Source organism: Zeus faber, assembly GCF_960531495.2.
Source record: "Zeus faber genome assembly, chromosome: 2".
In the NCBI taxonomy this organism is placed as follows: domain Eukaryota; kingdom Metazoa; phylum Chordata; class Actinopteri; order Zeiformes; family Zeidae; genus Zeus; species Zeus faber.
This window is the reverse complement of record NC_137189.1, coordinates 49,960,238-49,979,360: the sequence shown is the minus strand read 5'-3', so window position 1 is coordinate 49,979,360 and position 19,123 is coordinate 49,960,238. Positions and strand designations below refer to the sequence as shown.

The 19,123-nt window shown below is 50.4% G+C and overlaps 1 protein-coding gene across 1 annotated transcript in view; it reads right to left on the bottom strand.

Moving 5' to 3' along the window:
* Positions 1 to 19,123, bottom strand: part of LOC307227518 (gamma-aminobutyric acid receptor subunit rho-2-like) — a gene marked incomplete at its 5' end in the record, with an annotated part of 23,698 nt that extends 4,575 nt beyond the window's left edge. The window contains 6 exons of the mRNA XM_079996866.1: positions 332 to 472; positions 1,289 to 1,371; positions 3,502 to 3,725; positions 9,792 to 9,859; positions 18,419 to 18,525; positions 18,993 to 19,123. Coding sequence (XP_079852992.1) covers positions 332 to 472; positions 1,289 to 1,371; positions 3,502 to 3,725; positions 9,792 to 9,859; positions 18,419 to 18,525; positions 18,993 to 19,123 — 754 coding nt within the window. The remainder of the gene's footprint in view (positions 1 to 331; positions 473 to 1,288; positions 1,372 to 3,501; positions 3,726 to 9,791; positions 9,860 to 18,418; positions 18,526 to 18,992) is intronic.

The window sequence follows — 19,123 nt, the reverse complement described above, 5'->3', positions numbered from 1 at the left end:
CGGTGATGCTATTATGCAGGAGCAGTTTTTCTAGCTTGCTCTCTTTTTTTTTTTTTTTTTACTTTATTATAAAAAATGTATTTTTTAAATTATTCATTTATCGTCGTGCTCATGCCATACTGCTTATACCTTTCTCAAATATTCTCTCTATTGCCGTCATCATATCCTCTATCACTCTCTCTCCCGTTCTCTCTCGTACAGACTTGATTGTTGAATTTGTCGATACAACGACGTAATAAGGTATGAAATGTTTTGACTCCTGTTTGTGGAGCCTGAAGAACGAGGTGGGGCGGCGGGCGGCGGGCGGAGCGTCGACCTGGGTGGTGCCTACCTGTGCTGCTGTAGAAGGCCAGTCTGGAGGTGGTGTGGAACTTCTGGATCAGGAACTGGGACAGGGAGATCCTGTCGTCCGTGCTCAGAGACTCGTCGCCGCTCTTCCAGTACAGCATCAGGTCCTCGTCCGTGTACGCGTCTGGAAGAAAACCAAATGAGGAAGATGCGAATCAGGATCAGCTTTTTATTTACCATCCTCATCCTCATCCTCACATGAGGACAAGGACCTTTTCTCCGTGACGTTCGGTGCAGACAGATGATGAACATAAAACTAAAAATAAACAAAACATGTTCTATTTGGAGAGTGAATTTGAAAGGCAGTGACGGAGGCTGGGTGGCATACATGGCATCCATATTCCATATAAATATGGGTGATTCCACGATTGTGGTGCTGTTTGTGTCCCACTGATATCACATTTACAAATATGCATGTCAAGTGAAGAGTTTACAAATTTAGGTAAAGTTCTCTCGTTCATATTTCAGTATTTTCACCGGTTTTGTGACACTGACGGAGCAGGTGCAACTCTCCCAGTGCAACCCCGTCGCCAAAATGAAAGCTTGGGAGTCATTTATTTATTTTATTTAATTGACTTATTTTAGGTAGAATGTCCTTGTTGTCCTCACGCCGTCAGCACCGATGGGTTTTGTATATTTGATAATTCAAGCTTGGAAAGTCAACCCTGGTTCTATTTCACTCCGTGTTCAGGACCGAAGCTGCGTTCAAATGTGATATTATCACCTGAGAAAGGTAAACACTTCCTGCTGAACGGTTAAATACATGTTTTCTTGGATTCAGTGTTTTGAAATGATTACAAAATGAAGTTTTCTCGGAGCTCCGAGGGCTGAGTGGCACCCTCGTCGTGGAACCCTCCCTATAATAATATATTTGTGATATTTCTCTACAGGACGAATCAATAAGTCTGTGTTGTAAAAGGTGAGAGTGGGCGGAGCTTACAGCTCTCCAGCTCCAACGTGCACGTCTGAGAGTCCAGAGGGAAGCGGCTGAAGTCCATGTTGCAGGCAGCTGTCACTGTAACCCTGCAGAGACACACACACACACACAGACACAACACACACACACACACAGACACACACACACACACACACACACACACACACACACACAACACAGAAACACACACACACACACACACACGCACGCACAAACACACACAGACACACACGCACACACACACACACACGCACACACACATACATACATACATATACATACACACACACGCACACACACATACATACATATACACACACACGCGCGCACACACACATACATACATATACACACACACACACACGCACACACACATACATACATATACACACACACGCACACACACATATACACACACACGCGCGCACACACACATACATACATATACACACACACGGACACACACACATACATACATACACACACACACGGACACACACACATACATACATATACACACACACACACATACATACATACATATACACACACACACACACGGACACACACACGCGCACGCACGCACACACACACACAGGTACATACACACACACACACAGGTACATACACACACACACACAGGTACATACACACACACACAGGTACATACACACACACACACAGGTACATACACACACACACACAGGTACATACACACACACACAGGTACATACACACACACACACAGGTACATACACACACACACACAGGTACATACACACACACACACAGGTACACACGCACACACACACACAGGTACATACACACACACACACACAGGTACATACACACACACACACACACAGGTACATACACACACACACGGCTGTAAACATCAGCGCTGCACCGTTCCAGCTGATGACTCAGGCTCCGTGCTCTGCTCTGGAGCTTCCTGTGCCTGTGACTCCTCACGTGCACACGTTTCCAGTGCTGAGCTGGACGTTGGGTTTGAATCCTAAAGCTTCACCTTCAACTCAGACAGCAGCGTAACCCGTGGCAACAAAGAACAAACTCTTCAGACAATTCAAAGCCAATAGACATACTTTCTACTTTAATTTTACTTTATGTGTGTACATATTACTTTAATTTTACTTTATGTGTGTACATATTACTTTAATTTTACTTTATGTGTGTACATATTACTTTAATTTTACTTTATGTATATACATATTACTTTAATTGTACTTTATGTATATACATATTACTTTAATTTTACTTTATGTATATACATATTACTTTAATTTTACTTTATGTGTGTACATATTACTTTAATTTTACTTTATGTATATACATATTACTTGAATTTTACTTTATGTGTGTACATATTACTTTAATTTTACTTTATGTATATACATATTACTTGAATTTTACTTTATGTGTGTCCATTCTACTTGGATTTTGTAACATTACTTCAGTTTTTTTCTGTATTTGTACATATAACTCACACACCTGTACTATAAGTTAGTAAACAGAATATGCATTAGTACTCACTACACCAACATATTCAAAGTTTTTTACAATATATGCTGTATCCATAAGGCCTCTATATATATATATATATATATATATATATATATATATAATTTTGTATTTTATATTTGTATTTTCTTTCTGCCTCCTTGCTTTAGTTTGAATGACATTTCATTATCACTGACCAGAGGCTTTTGTCCAAAGCCACTGACGATAAGTAGCTTTTACAGGAACAAGTCAAAGCTTCTCTAGGAACAAGATGAGGGCCTGCTCTGCTCTAACTCCAGGCTCTGCTCTTACTCCAGGCTCTGCTCTTACTCCAGGCTCTGCTCTTACTCCAGGCTCTGCTCTTACTCCAGGCTCTGCTCTTACTCCAGGCTCTGCTCTTACTCCAGGCTCTGCTCTTACTCCAGGCTCTGCTCTTACTCCAGGCTCTGCTCTTACTCCAGGCTCTGCTGTTACTCCAGGCTCTGCTCTTACTCCAGGCTCTGCTCTTACTCCAGGCTCTGCTCTTACTCCAGGCTCTGCTCTTACTCCAGGCTCTGCTCTTACTCTAGGCTCTGTGAGGCAACGCGGGGAAAACCCTTCTTTTAAAGACTTGTAACTATAATTCCATTTGATTCCATGACTCCCACTGACTCATGGTTCAGTGATGGCTTGTGGTGGAAGCAGCGCTGCCCTCGCACCTGAGGCTGTAGAGCACGTGGCCGTCGGGGAACACCCGCAGCATGATGTTGTCGGTGGTGGTGTCGTGGATGAAGGAGCGCTTGGAGTGGACGAAGAAGACGTCAGGAACCCAGATCTTCTTCACCAGCCGCCCGTCGAACGTCATGCTCTTATTGGTGGAGCTGGGGAAGGCCAGGCGCTCGTCCTTCCAGTAGTGACGCAGGTACAGGGTCATGGTGAAGTCCTGGGGGGTGGAGGGAGGGAGGGAGGGGTGGGTGGATGAGTTAATGGATGGATGGATGGGCGGAAGGAGGGATGGACAAATGGTTGGATGGATGTGTGGATGGATGGATGAATGGAGGGGTGGGTGGGTGGATGGAGAGATAGATGGTAAATGGAACAATGGATGAGTGGGTGGATGGATGTGTGGATGGATGGGTAGGTGGGTGTTAAAAGCAAACAGAAACCATGGATTAGGTGCAGCGGTGGAGGAGCTGGTCACTAATGGTGGCTGAAGCTGGTTTAGGGCACGGTGCTGGGATTGCCCCCGCTTCGCCCGCGGATCCTGGATTAAAACAGAGAATCAGAGTATTTTTTGTGCTGTTAATCTCAGCTGCACATATGTTTCCCACGACCATTCCTGGACTAGAACGTTGGATTAGTCAAGACCAAACGATTTAGCCAAACGCTTCAGATGACGCCCGAGTATCAAGACGGAAAGAAACAAACCACGAACGTTAATGGAAGAACTATCACTGTTAATCATACTCACAGGTGCAAATGCACGTAATACACACACACACACGCAGAGAGTGGTGACAACCAGGAACACACACATGTGGACAGAGACACAGAAAAACCCGATAGAGAGATAACCGTGCCACAACGCACCGTGACCCAGCGCACAGTGTCGCAACGCACCGTGCCACAACGCACCGTGCCCCAGCGCAGTGTCGCAATGCACCGTGCCGCAACGCACCATGCCCCAGCGCAGTGCCGCAACGCACCGTGCCCCAGCGCACAGTGTCGCAACGCACCGTGCCGCAACGCACCGTGCCCCAGCGCACAGTGTCGCAACGCACCGTGCCACAACGCACCGTGCCCCAGCGCAGTGTCGCAACGCACCGTGCCCCAGCGCACAGTGTCGCAACGCACCGTGCCGCAACGCACCGTGCCCCAGCGCAGTGTCGCAACGCACCGTGCCGCAACGCACCGTGCCCCAGCGCACAGTGTCGCAACGCACCGTGCCGCAACGCACCGTGCCGCAACGCACCGTGCCGCAACGCACCGCAAAAAAAACCCCGATAGAGAGATAACTGTGCCACAACGCACCGTGCCCCAGCACACAGTGCCACCACGCACAGTGCCGCAACGCACCGTGCCGCAACGCACCGTGCCGCAACGCACCGTGCCGCAACTCACCGTGCCACCACGCACAGTGCCGCAACGCACCGTGCCGCAACGCACCGTGCCGCAACGCACCGTGCCGCAACGCACCGTGCCGCAACGCACCGCAAAAAAAACCCCGATAGAGATAACCGTGCCACAACGCACCGTGCCCCAGCACAGAGTGCCACCACGCACAGTGCCGCAACGCACCGTGCCGCAACGCACCGTGCCGCAACGCACCGTGCCGCAACGCACCGTGCCGCAACTCACCGTGCCACCACGCACAGTGCCGCAACGCACCGTGCCGCAATGCACCGTGCCGCAACGCACCGTGCCGCAACGCACCGTGCCGCAACGCACCGCAAAAAAACCCCCGATAGAGAGTTAACCGTGCCACAACGCACCGTGCCCCAGCACACAGTGCCACCACGCACAGTGCCGCAACGCACCGTGCCGCAACGCACCGTGCCGCAACGCACCGTGCCGCAACGCACCGTGCCGCAACGCACCGTATCGCAACTCACCGTGCCACCACGCACAGTGCCGCAACGCACCGTGCCGCAACGCACCGTGCCGCAACGCACCGTGCCGCAACTCACCGTGCCGCCACGCACAGTGCCGCAACGCACCGTGCCGCAACGCGCTGCAACGCACCGTGCCGCAACGCCCCATGCCGCGACGCACCGTGCCCCAGCGCACAGTGTCGCAATGCACCGTGCCACAACGCACCGTGCCCCAGCGCACAGTGCCGCAACGCACCGTGCCCCAGCGCACAGTGTCGCAACGCACCGTGCCGCAACGCACCGTGCCGCAACGCAACGCACCGCAAAAAAAACCCCGATAGAGAGATAACCGTGCCACAACGCACCGTGCCCCAGCACACAGTGCCACCACGCACAGTGCCGCAACGCACCGTGCCGCAACGCACCGTGCCGCAACGCACCGTGCCGCAACGCACCGTGCCACCACGCACCGTGCCGCAACGCACCGTGCCGCAACTCACCGTGCCGCAACTCACCGTGCCGCAACGCACCGTGCCGAAACGCACCGTGCCGCAACGCACCGTGCCGCAACACACCGTGCCGCAACACACCGTGCCACAATGCCCCGTGCCGCAACGCACCATGCCGCAACTCACCGTAATACAACTCGCCGCAACGGCTGCCGCCGCAAAGCACAGTGCCGCACCGCACCGTGCCGCAACACACAGTGCCACTTCTCACCGTGCCACCACGCACAGTGCCGCAACGCACCGTGCCGCAACGCACCGTGCCGCAACGCACCGTGCCGCAACGCACCGTGCCGCAACACACCGTGCCACAACGCCCCGTGCCGTAACGCAACATGCCGCAACTCACAGTGCCACAACTCGCCGCAACGGCTGCCGCCGCAAAGCACAGTGCTGCACTGCACCGTGCCGCAACACACAGTGCCGCAACGCACCGTGCCGCAACGCACATTGCCGCAAGCACATTGCCGCAAGCACATTGCCGCAAAGCACATTGCCGCAATGCACAGTGCCGCAACGCACAGTGCCGCAACGCACCGTGCCGCAACGCACCGTGCCGCAACGCACCGTGCCGCAACGCACCGTGCCGCAACGCACCGTGCCGCAACGCACCGTGCCGCACCATGCCGCAATGCACAGTGCCGCAACGCACCGTGCCGCAACGCACCGTGCCGCAATGCACCGTGCCGCAACGCACCGTGTCGCAACTCACCGTGCCACCACGCACAGTGCCGCAACGCACCGCAACGCACCGCAACGCACCGTGCCGCAACGCACCGTGCCGCAATGCACCGTGCCGCAACGCACCGTGCCGCAACGCACCGTGCCGCAACTCACCGTGCCGCCACGCACAGTGCCGCAACGCACCGTGCCGCAACGCGCTGCAACGCACCGTGCCGCAACGCCCCATGCCGCGACGCACCGTGCCCCAGCGCACAGTGTCGCAATGCACCGTGCCACAACGCACCGTGCCCCAGCGCACAGTGCCGCAACGCACCGTGCCCCAGCGCACAGTGTCGCAACGCACCGTGCCGCAACGCACCGTGCCGCAACGCAACGCACCGTGCCGCAACGCAACGCACCGTGCCGCAACGCACCGCAAAAAAAACCCCGATAGAGAGATAACCGTGCCACAACGCACCGTGCCCCAGCACACAGTGCCACCACGCACAGTGCCGCAACGCACCGTGCCGCAACGCACCGTGCCGCAACGCACCGTGCCGCAACGCACCGTGCCGCAACTCACCGTGCCACCACGCACCGTGCCGCAACGCACCGTGCCGCAACTCACCGTGCCGCAACGCACCGTGCCGAAACGCACCGTGCCGCAACGCACCGTGCCGCAACACACCGTGCCGCAACACACCGTGCCACAATGCCCCGTGCCGCAACGCACCATGCCCCAACTCACCGTAATACAACTCGCCGCAACGGCTGCCGCCGCAAAGCACAGTGCCGCACCGCACCGTGCCGCAACACACAGTGCCACTTCTCACCGTGCCACCACGCACAGTGCCGCAACGCACCGTGCCGCAACGCACCGTGCCGCAACGCACCGTGCCGCAACGCACCGTGCCGCAACACACCGTGCCACAACGCCCCGTGCCGTAACGCAACATGCCGCAACTCACAGTGCCACAACTCGCCGCAACGGCTGCCGCCGCAAAGCACAGTGCTGCACTGCACCGTGCCGCAACACACAGTGCCGCAACGCACCGTGCCGCAACGCACATTGCCGCAAGCACATTGCCGCAAGCACATTGCCGCAAAGCACATTGCCGCAATGCACAGTGCCGCAACGCACAGTGCCGCAACGCACCGTGCCGCAACGCACCGTGCCGCAACGCACCGTGCCGCAACGCACCGTGCCGCAACGCACCGTGCCGCAACGCACCGTGCCGCAACGCACCGTGCCGCACCATGCCGCAATGCACAGTGCCGCAACGCACCGTGCCGAAACGCACCGTGCCGCAACGCACCGTGCCACACGGTGCCGCAACGCACAGTGCGGCAACTCACAGTGCCGCAACGCACAGTGCTGCAACGCACCGTGCCACACGGTGCCGCAACGCACGGTGCCACAACGCACAGTGCCGCAACTCACAGTGCCGCAACTCACAGTGCCGCAATGCACAGTGCGGCAACTCACAGTGCCGCAACGCACAGTGCTGCAACACACCGTGCCACACGGTGCCGCAACGCACGGTGCCACAACGCACAGTGCCGCAACTCACAGTGCTGCAACGCACCGTGCCGCAACGCACCATGCCACACAGTGCCGCAACGCACAGTGCCGAATAAAATCCCTAAATGCAGTTTTCACGAATCTTGGAATAATACGGGAAGAAGAAAGTGTTTTGACTACGTTGTGCACAGCACCGGAGCTGCTCCTCTGCAGGATCCTACCAGCGAGGTTCAAAGCAGAAGACACAGGACGGAGGAGCCAGCTCCTCCTCACGGATCCAAACACATCCATCCCCGACGTGGGCAGTTCACCCACATCCCCAAGCAGACCCCCCCCCCCACCCCGTCTCCGTCTCTTGGTTGCCATGCCGACATAGGTCCCCCCCCCGCTACCCCCCCGTTGCAGACTTACATAACAGCAGATGAGTTTGGCACAATGGCTGCCGCAGCACAATGTGCTTGGCTTCCTGGATGTTGCATAAGACGACGTTAGGGAGACGACACACTTTGATCTTTAGAAAGTTGTTTATTTCTATTTCTCTGATTGTTTGCTTGTTTGTTTTGGGACGTGGGAGACCCGGAGAGCCTTCGTCAGCGGCGGCATTTTTCAACTTTCTCGACTTGCTTCAGCATATTATAGACTTTCAGCTTTTTACTCCACTGCATTTTCTTTTTTGTATCCATCCACACATGTGAGAAGCAAATATCTAAATCTTTTTTTTACATTATATATTTTTCTAATTACTATGACTCCTATACAATTTATAGTAAATGATAATCAGGATTTGCATGAAACCAACCAGAAACCAAGCTACAGTAGCACTTTACTAAGTATTATAGACTTTATAGACGTTATATCGGGAAGTACTTTTACTTTAAGTACATTTAACATAAAGTACTTATTTATTTATTTAGTAGAAACATCAATGTGGTACTTTCACATTAACTGAATCTTTCTATGTCGGCGTATTTGCACTTTCACTGCAGTAGAGGCTCCGAGGCTCCAAAAGTCCAACTGAAACCACGATAAATGGGTTTCAGCGACAGCTCCAGGACAAATAATAATAAATAATAATAATAAATAATCCTCCGTGCACCTTGTCTCCACCGTCCAGCGGCTCAGCGCTGGGTCATCAGGACATCATGTCATTAAGAGCAGCCATCATTTTGTCCCGTAAAATAAAATAAACAACAACAATTAAATACAAATCTCTCGAATCCAAATTAAATCTAATCCTCGCCCGTCCTCCGACACGCGAGCTTACACAACAGGACGCCGCTCTGGAATCCAATTTGTGGCGCGAGCAGAAGGCTCATTTCATTTCATTACCACGCCGCATGAACTCGGCCAAAGTTTGAACCAAACAACCAGAATCCTTCCTCCGTGGAAGTCTCTCACAGTAACCTCTGACTTTCACTTTGAGGTTCCAGCTGCACATTCCTCATCATTCATCTCACACGTAAATCCGGCTGCTGGCTGGCGACACCACGGGAGCGCCGTCCGGACGGAGTGGGAGTGCTCCGGGCTCCGTCTCCAAATCATTCTCACGCTGATCATGATTTAATCTTTACATATCAGCATGTGATCAGCCACCTGGAGGCTCAGGAAGAGGCTCCAGAATGTCCAGAACATGCAGAATCAATCAATATTCACTGTTAGACAGACAGATAGACAGATAGACAGAAACACAGACAGACAGACAGACAGATAGACAGACCGTCTCTCACCATGTCCACCTCAGAGATGCTGTCCAGACTCTCCACCTGAACGTCCACTCCCACGGGGACAGCCGGGCCTGTGGGCGAACGTTCCAATTATACACATGATAAGGAAACATAATATTATATATGTATATTATTATATGTGTATATATGAAGTGAATAACACTGATCATCTGGTTCCAATGGCACCTGTCAAGGGGTGGAATATATTATTATATATATACTGTTATATAATATTATATATATATATACACACACATACTGGTATATATTATTATTATTATATATACTGTATACTGTTATCTATTATATATATACATATATATATACTGTTATATAGTATTATTATATATATATATATATATATATATATATATATATATATATATATATATATATATATATATATATATATATATACTGTATATTGTATTTTTATTATTATTATTATTATATATATAGTGTTGTACTATTTTTATAATATATATAGTGTTAAGTTATATATATTGTTATATATTATTATTATATATATAGTGTTATATATTATTATTATATATAGTGTTATATATTATATATATATATATGAGGCAGCAGGTGAAGGGTGAGTAGTTTAAGTTGATGTGTTGAAGCAGCGTAAGGATCTGAGCCACTTTGACAAGGAGCACATTGTGATGCTGGACGACTGGGTCAGAGCATCTCCACAAGCACAGGTCTTGTGGCTGTTCCCGCTCTGCAGTGGTTACTACCAAAAGTGTCCAAGGAAGGACGACCGCTGAACCGACCACAGGGTCATGGGGCCCAAGGCTCATTGATGCACGTGGGGAGTGAAGTCGAGTCCATCTGGTTGGATCCCACAGTAGAACTACTGCAGCACAAAGTGGTGAAACAGTGAATGTTGCTGTGATAGAAAGGTGTAGAACACACAGTGCATGGCAGCTTGCTGCGTATGGGAGCTCACAGTGTCCATGCTGACCCCTGTCCACCCCTGAAAGCACCTACAATGGACACGTGAGCGTCACAACTGGACCATGGAGCAATGGATGAAGGTGGAGGTCTGAAGAATCACCTTTTCTTCTACATCGTGTGGATGGGTGGGGTTAGGGTCTGATTCCATGGAGCATCTGTGGGATGTGCTGGAACAACAAGCCTGATCCATGGGGGCCCCACCTCCAACTCCCAGGACTTAAATGATCTGCTGCTAACGTCTTGGTGCCAGATACCACAGGACACCTTCAGAGTCTGGTGGAGTCACTGCCTCCACAGGTCACAGCTGTTTTGGTGGCACCAGGTGGAGCTACACAATATTAGTGTTATTAGTGGTGGTTTTAATGTTGTGGCTGATCGCTGTGTACAGTATATATAATATACATCCGCACGTATTAAACTTGAAAATAAAAAGCAGATCTTTTCCTTCTGAGACTGATTGATTTCTCTGTTTTTTGTGTGTGTAACATCATTTAGATGGTTTTAATGGCCTGAGTTCATTGTCCAACAAGAAATACAATCTATAGAGCTGTTCAGATGAAATAAGTCACTTTTTTAGAGGGTTCTTTTTAGGCTCTCTAATCTGGAAGAAGGAATTTCTTAACACATTTTCTCGTTTTAGGAATACATTGTATTCAGGATTGTTTTGTAAGACTCCAGTATCCTTTCAGTACAAATTGGTATTTTGCCGGTTTTGAGAATATAAACAGTTTGATTTCCTCGCCCCCATTAGCACATCCTTTTGAGAGATCTGTTTATTTCTTCCTCATTTTTCTCAGCGTGAACGGAGCCGCAGCCTCCCTGCGCTGCCTAATATCTCCCCGTCACTTTCCCACCACAGCTCTGTCGGCGTCTACGTGGCATTTGCAGGAACCGGCGTCACGTCTGCCCGGGAGGAACAGCAGCCAATTAACATTCAAAATGTCAGGGGGTGTTTTGGGCAGGCGGGGGGGCGCGCCTCCCTCCTCCGCTTTGATCAGCAAACCAGGAGCAGCAGCAACCGGCGCGCGGGCGGCTGATCGTTGACTCACTCAGGAAGTCGTTTTTCCGGCGGCCTCCGTCCCAGGGGATAAACTTTGGGCTCCGTCTGGGATTTTTGCGGCGGATATGGAATCATATCTTATCACGGGTACAAAAATAAAGTCACACCCGCGCCGCGCCTTTATTTTCTGTGTTGGGACACGGCTTCCCCCCACGCTGCCCATCACGGTGCGGTTTAATCCGGGCAGCGCTGCTGGTGCCAGCGTTACGTAACCGGCGGCAGAGCTGCTACCTGGAAGCAGGACATCGGCTCGGTGCCCGGGGCAGCGGTCAGCGCCACGCCCCAAACCATATGCCACCGGTCAAATAAACCACATCTGGGGAGGGAGGGAACACGGGGTGCCCGCTGGGAAATACAAGCTCTATCCTCTCCAGATGTTTCTGAGACCGGTGGTTCTCAAAGTGCGGTCCGGGGGCCCTCGGGGAGCCCCTCGAAGGACCCTTCGAGGGGTCGCCAGCAAAATGATTTGTGGTTAAACTTCACGGTTATGTCATTTTCATTAGAGAAAGTCCAGTAATCACTGTTTGGATCCTAGTTCCACTGTTATCTCCCTTCACACAGTAGAGACACTATATCGAATCTAACATTACAAATATTGATCTCACATTGGATCCCGGGTTAAGAATGCAGGTTCGTCTCATATCGTGTCATATCAAGTTTTCCGTCAAGAATCTGAAGGTACTGTCACCTTGAAGGAATTTACTGCGGTTTTAATACAACATCTTGTTGAAACCTGAAACCATCTTGATTCCAGTGTTCTTTCTCACTGCAGTGGGTATCACATCTGAGCTGAACCCCAGCTCGTCCACGCTGTTGCCGAGGTGGTGGAGGACTTTTCTCTCTTTTGGGAGACGCTTTGCTCCACCGCCCCAGTCGGGGTCGATGGGGTGGTGGAGCAACCCGATCTCACGCTTTCTTTGTGCTCATGGTCACGAAAATTAATCTACTGAATCGTGTCCGGGAGCACCATTGTCCGACTGTGTTTGTGCTACCAGAACGAAATTCAAGGCAATGCATTTAAATTGGGAGATTTTCTTCAACTATAGAAGGTGTGTGTGTGGGTGTGGGGGGGGGGGTGGGCTGCAGATGCAAAGTTAAAATGCATGGCGTTAAATTTCTTTCAATCACAAAAAAAAGTGCAATCGTGGTTTCGCTTTTCTGCGCCCATAGTGAATGAAGGAAAATGAATCTATTGATCGGTCTACGCAGCTCGACCGTGAGTTTGCAGTTCTGACGGCGTTGCCGTCGGAGGTAGAGAAGCACACGCCGTGAGGCTGTCGAACGACCGTGCGTCCTCCTGGAGAAGCCACAGGTCCGTATGATGTCAGAAATCTAGAGGCATTCGCAATGGTTCATGGAATGAAAAGCTAGTTCACTGTTAAAATGATTATATACACAGTCTTCTACCTTTGCCTTTTGTCCCGTTTCCAATTTATTTTTGCTTTGAATCGAGTGTTTTTTGGCCAGGATTCAGCTTGTCGTTGGTCGGCTTGGCTCCAACCAATCACAGAATGATTTTCCGAAACATCAATGGAGTGAACGAATGGGAAATTCACTTCCGGAAATGGAGCCATTCAAAAAATGGCGTCAAAAAATCACTGTGGAGCTCTAGTGGCTTCCCCTGCATGCATGCGCGCCTTGCTGGAAATTTGAATGTACCCATCAGTCAGTGTGGTATTTGTATATACATGCTTTTGTGAAGTTAGGCTTTCAAATAAAGTAAATGCGGCGTTGCAGTGACGGCATCACACGTTGGATTAACCAGATCGGCTGAAGGAGTTGTCTGTCAAGGCCTGGATTCAAATCAAATGCTCGCTGCGAAAGGCCGGTCGCTCTCGTGATCGGGACAAAAGAAGGAAACACTGGCGGCGCCAGGCCCGGGACAATGCACAACTTATAAGGAGTTGCACCGCAGCTTAACTTCAAGTTCATTTGCATCCGTAGTCCCGGGCAGAGAGTGCACCGTTTCCTCGTGTCCCAAAAGATCCGGTCACGGAACGATATTTCATCCTGAGAAGCCATTTTTCCCGGGAGCCAAGCTGCGCTTTTACTGTGACGTGTCCTGTCTGCAACACGGAGGAATCCAATTTTCATGCCTCGCAGAGACAAGATGGAAGCAGGAAGCACATTTCTAATGTTTTTCATCCTGACTCACTGGGGCACTGAATATTAACTTCCGTTCTTTTGACAAAAGCCGTCGACTCCTTCCTGTGCTGGCGTTTGGTTTGAGGGAGGCAGGATCCTAATGGGATGTGTTTGGGATGCGCGCCGTGTCTCGCCGCTTCCTGCCGCTGTCCTCTGAAGAATTTCCACTCAAGTGGAGGCGTCAGGTAGCGGAAAAACCCGACTCCGGCCATGCAGTTATCTCGGCGTCAGCGGGGACTGAGCCTCCATGGAAGGGCAGACTCGTACGGAATCGCTTTCAGCAGAAAGGCCAAGTCCGGTGTCTCGCTTCTCAAACGGAACTTTGCAACGATGCTGATTTACTATTGGCTCTGATCCAACGGTGTCAAGCGCGACCACACAAGGGCCAAATATGCGTAGAACGAGGGGGGGATGCCGAAAAGGAAATGTAAAAAAGCTGACCGCGATTCAGTACACTATGCTCATCTTAAGGGATTAGTGACTGTAAGTCCACTATTGATTTGCCCAGGGTCGATGAGACAGCGAGGCCTCCAGGATCAAATCCTACTGAAATAATGCATTTGGAGGGAGCAACGGGTGCAACAGGCTCTCCTCTTTAATGCAAATATGCAAAATAAACCCGGAGGGTTTTAAAACCTGCTGGAGATGTGTGTATGTGTATGTGTGTGTGTATATAAAACTTGCTTGAAGGTCAGGCCCGCAGCAGAACTGTGGGAACTCTGTGGGAACTGTGCAAACGCTCTAATTGGGGGAGCAGCGTCCTTATCAACATTCACAGATGCGCCTGCGCTCGTCGGCCCCATGAGGCGGAACACAACGGAGGAGCGTCGCCCCGGCGCAAACTTTGGAAATGCTGCTAAGAAAGGTGCTTTCTCCCGGCTGAGAGAAGCACAACCATGCACGTTTGTGTTGGATGAATGTTTTTCACGGAGGGGAGCCCCCACCGGCAGGAACCGCTGTTATGCTGATGCGGGTCCTCCAGCGCGCAGGAAGCGTCCGTGTAAGAGGCTTTCATTAGCACCACCGCACCACGCCTCCCGCAGCCGGGGGGGAGATAAGCTGCAGCCGGTGCTCACGCTGCTTTCCTCTGCCAAATGAACACACGCCGCCTCCGAGTGCTCAGACGAGGACAATATCATTCTGCGGGAGTTCGGGAAACAAAGCACTGCTCGTGGCACCGACGAACAAGACGAAGCAAACACCCGACAAATTGAAACCACCTGCAGCGAGGACGTACGTTTGGGTGGAGGTCTCCATCCTTCTAGGGGGGGGTCCTCCTGCACGACCCCCACAGGACACTCTCTAGTGATTGTTTCTCCTCAACTGTAAGAAGCATAGATCAGGCAGGAAGCAATGCTTCAAGCTGCGCTTCGGCTGTTGGCCACGAGGTGCCGCTTCCGAAAACCTCCGACTCGGTGGAAGTCAATGGAGAAAGAAGAAATCAAATCAATCATTTTTTTTCCAGCAAGACTTTATGGTCTCAACAGCAAAGTTCACTTCTTATAATGGATGTCCCGGTTGTAATTTTGAAAATTACTGTTCTTTACAGCAGATAATTGGGCTGAAAGATGTGTAGATCTGGGGGCGTGGTCGCCTTGATTGACAGGTGTGTAATCTGCGTCCCCCCCCCGAATAAATCAAGCTCTGGCTCCATCCTGCCAAGATGGCAGCGAGCACAGAGCCAAACTCAAGGCTTCGAAACATGTGTTTGGAGACCAGCGGCTGCAGTGCCGGACACGGCTTCCATTTCTTTCACACAGTCAATGGAAAAGACAACAGAGCTCCCAACTCCTGCAACTTGGGTGAAACCATTTTTTTTTTTTTGCCTTAATAATGACAGTTGAATTGAGGAAACCCACGGCATCGTGTTTTAAAACCACTTATTATGTTATGGGGTTTGGCGATTGCATTGCCCTGTGTGAGTTATGGGAGTGTGTTGTGCCTCTGCAGATGGGGGATGTGGATCAGCGTCCTCAGCTGCAGCTCTCCTCCACACAGTCCCACAGAGCGAGATTCACCGCGGGGCGTCTCATTTCGTCTGCCCCCCCCAACCTCCCTGGCTGAGGAGGGTTGCCGTTCATGCCAAAAAAATCTGAAACAGCCTGCAAGACGCCTCACTTCCACAAATAAGCTTCTTATTATTTTTAATTGAGTTCCTAAATCCCAGCGGCGGCGTCATTCAAGGTGTTTAAGCAGCAACGTACACGACCCGTTCAGCGGAGCGGCGTTGTGGGGTTGACTTTGACGTCGAGCTGCTGGTTAACGTCAGTGAGAGTGTGTGTGTGGGGGGGGGGGGGGGGGGGGCAGTTGGAGGTTGTTGTGTCTGTGGTAATGAGGGTTTTCGTCTGAAAGTTGTCAGGGTTTGTGCTCTTTGAACCGTTCCATCTGAAGGCGGCGTGCTGGTTGTTGCTGCAGGATTGTGTTTCCCAGGTCAGGACGCTGCCCCTCTCCCATTTATTATCATTATGCCTTATTTTATGCTTCTATACGCCCTTTTGCTTTAATGCATTTAAAGCATATATATTTATTGGGTATTTGCATAAGAACCACATTGAGCTGCTCTTGTGTGAAATGTGATGTGCAACTAATATTGACTCGACTTCAATTTCAGTCAAATCCAATGTGAATAGCAGGTCACATACCCCTGAGCTGGACTCATCTGTGGGGTGAACAGCATTTATGTCCTTATCTGACTAAACATTTCACTTAAAGGTGCAGGGTGAGGAATTTTGTGGCATCTAGTGGTGGAGTTGCAGATTGCAACATACTGACCCCCCCAACACACACACACACACACACACACACACACACATCCCCACAACCCCTCCCTTCCGATGACAAGATGCTACGATGCTACGCTTCGGGTACCGCGAAAACAAAAAAAATGCAATTCTCCCCCTCAAGAGCCATTGTTTGGTTTGTCCGTTCTGGGCTACTGTAGAAGAAATATGGCGGTGCAACATGGCGGCCTCCGTGAAGCGTACCCGCTCCCTATGTAGATTAAAACATCTCATTCTAAGCAAACGAAAACACAACGATTCATATTTTCATGGGATCATACACTAAATAAAACAGACTTATGAATATTATTTTCCATTCCTGCCAAGTCCGTTCTGTAAATTCGTCGTCACAAAAAGTGGCAAATCTCACAATAAAAACTCGACACCATTCGTGGAGTCGAGCAAATATATTCCTTGAAAAATGTATGAAATATATGAAAATGTGTAAAACAATAATATTGAATAACAAATATTAAATAATATTAAATTTGCTGTGGACTGCGTGAAAATACTTGGAGGACACCGAGGGAATCGAGGACAGTTTGGTCTATCATTGTTATTGTTATTATTATAATAATAATAATAACTATTATTATTCTGTTGTTATTCAACCTTGAGTTGGTGCTTCACCGTCACACAAGCGTGAAAGCCGAGCAGAGGTGAAACTCCAAGTCGCACAGGTAACAAAGGCACTTTGACGCTGCTGCAACGCAGTACGTTCCTAGAAAGTGCGGAGTTTGGCGAAAAATTGCATTTCAGCAAGACCGGCCATGGATGATGTCATCAGGCCGAAACAGGGTTTTGGTACCGGAGGGAACAGGGATCCAGGGTTTTGCAACAGGGGTCTCCAACTCCAATGACCTGGGGGCCACTGGCAAGGTTGTCTTCTTCCAGGGGGCCGTGTTGAACTTGTTGTGTTGAACGACCTGTTTTGTTTTTTTGTTGTTTTTTTTCTCCTGCTCATTAGTGAATTGCCTCGTAAACCTGTGAGAAATAACTCTCCTGTCATATCTTAGTGTCATATCTTGAAAACATTCATTTGCGTGGATTAATTAAGTATTGTGATTTGAAAAAAATATCTGTTATTATCACCATGTCGCGGGCCACCTTAAAGTGTCTCCTGGGCCGGATGTGGCCCCCGGGCCTGCAGTTGGAGACCCCTGGCTTAGACTATTTGAAAACATGAAAAAGAAAATCCACCGGTTTCCTGCTGTGACAGATAGAAGCTGATGTGGAACAATATTATCAATCGGTTCCAATGACCCCGGTGATCAAGTGGTATCCGTGGCAGTGAACGGCTTTTAAAGTGCAAATCCATACCATGGTGAGCGCTGCTAAGCCCCACGATTCCACTCAAAGCTGCATTTTTATTTCTTTACTTTCTCCAAAGTTTGCCTTCTTCTGATCCGCTGATTTTTTTCCCACATGGTCTGAGGCGGTGGGTGGATATTTCATCTTTTTTTTGGGAGGGGGGGGGGTGAACTTTCATCCTTTTCTCCCTGCGAAAGGCGGACCCCGCCACCAACGATTGAAACGGCGTGTCTTGGAGCAAACGCATTGAATGGCTGTTCCCCATAAAGTCCCAGCAAAGTCAAGGATCCACTATGTGATTTTTTGGAAGAATAAATAATCTTGGATATATTTGCACTTTGAAAGGCAGATGCGCAGCGCGCGGCTCTTACCTGCGAAGGCGGGTCTCATGGTGAAGTCGTGGTCGTCGACGCGCAGCAGGTGGTCGGTCTTCACCTTCCTGGTCTTGGTGCCATCCGCCACTTTCTTGGAGAGGGGGCTGGACACACACACACACACACACACACACACACACACACACACACACACACACACACACACACGTCTTTTCGGACCATTCTAGGCCGTGTGTGACGGAGGGAAACACAGCGGGAGGTACAGTATCTCCGGTGCAAGAATACTTCCTACGACGGTGCTCTTGTCCCAGCACTGGGACGGAGGAAGCCGCGGTGCGGTAACGACTTCTCTACACAAACGATACACGAGACAGCCCCCGTGCGTCACCGTTCCGACGGGACGGACGGCGCCACCGGATTGCGCACGGAGACGCGGTGCGCCCTGGATAACTTTTACGCACGGCTTTGGTGACATACGTGGAACGCTAAAAAAAAAACCCACAACAGCCATTTTGCAACAACATAAACTGAATAAAATGTCTTGATTTGCGTTTTTTTTTTTAACGGAATCGGAGGAAAAGAAGTGTGGAGATCAGAGTTTAACACTTACGATCCTTGCTTATGCGTGTCCGCCGGTGCGGACCAGCGCTTTTTCCTGCTTTTGTGTTTCCGGCATTCCACGATGAGAACCAAACAGAAAAGCAAAAGCAAAAGTCTGGTGCAGTGATAACATGAAGGCAT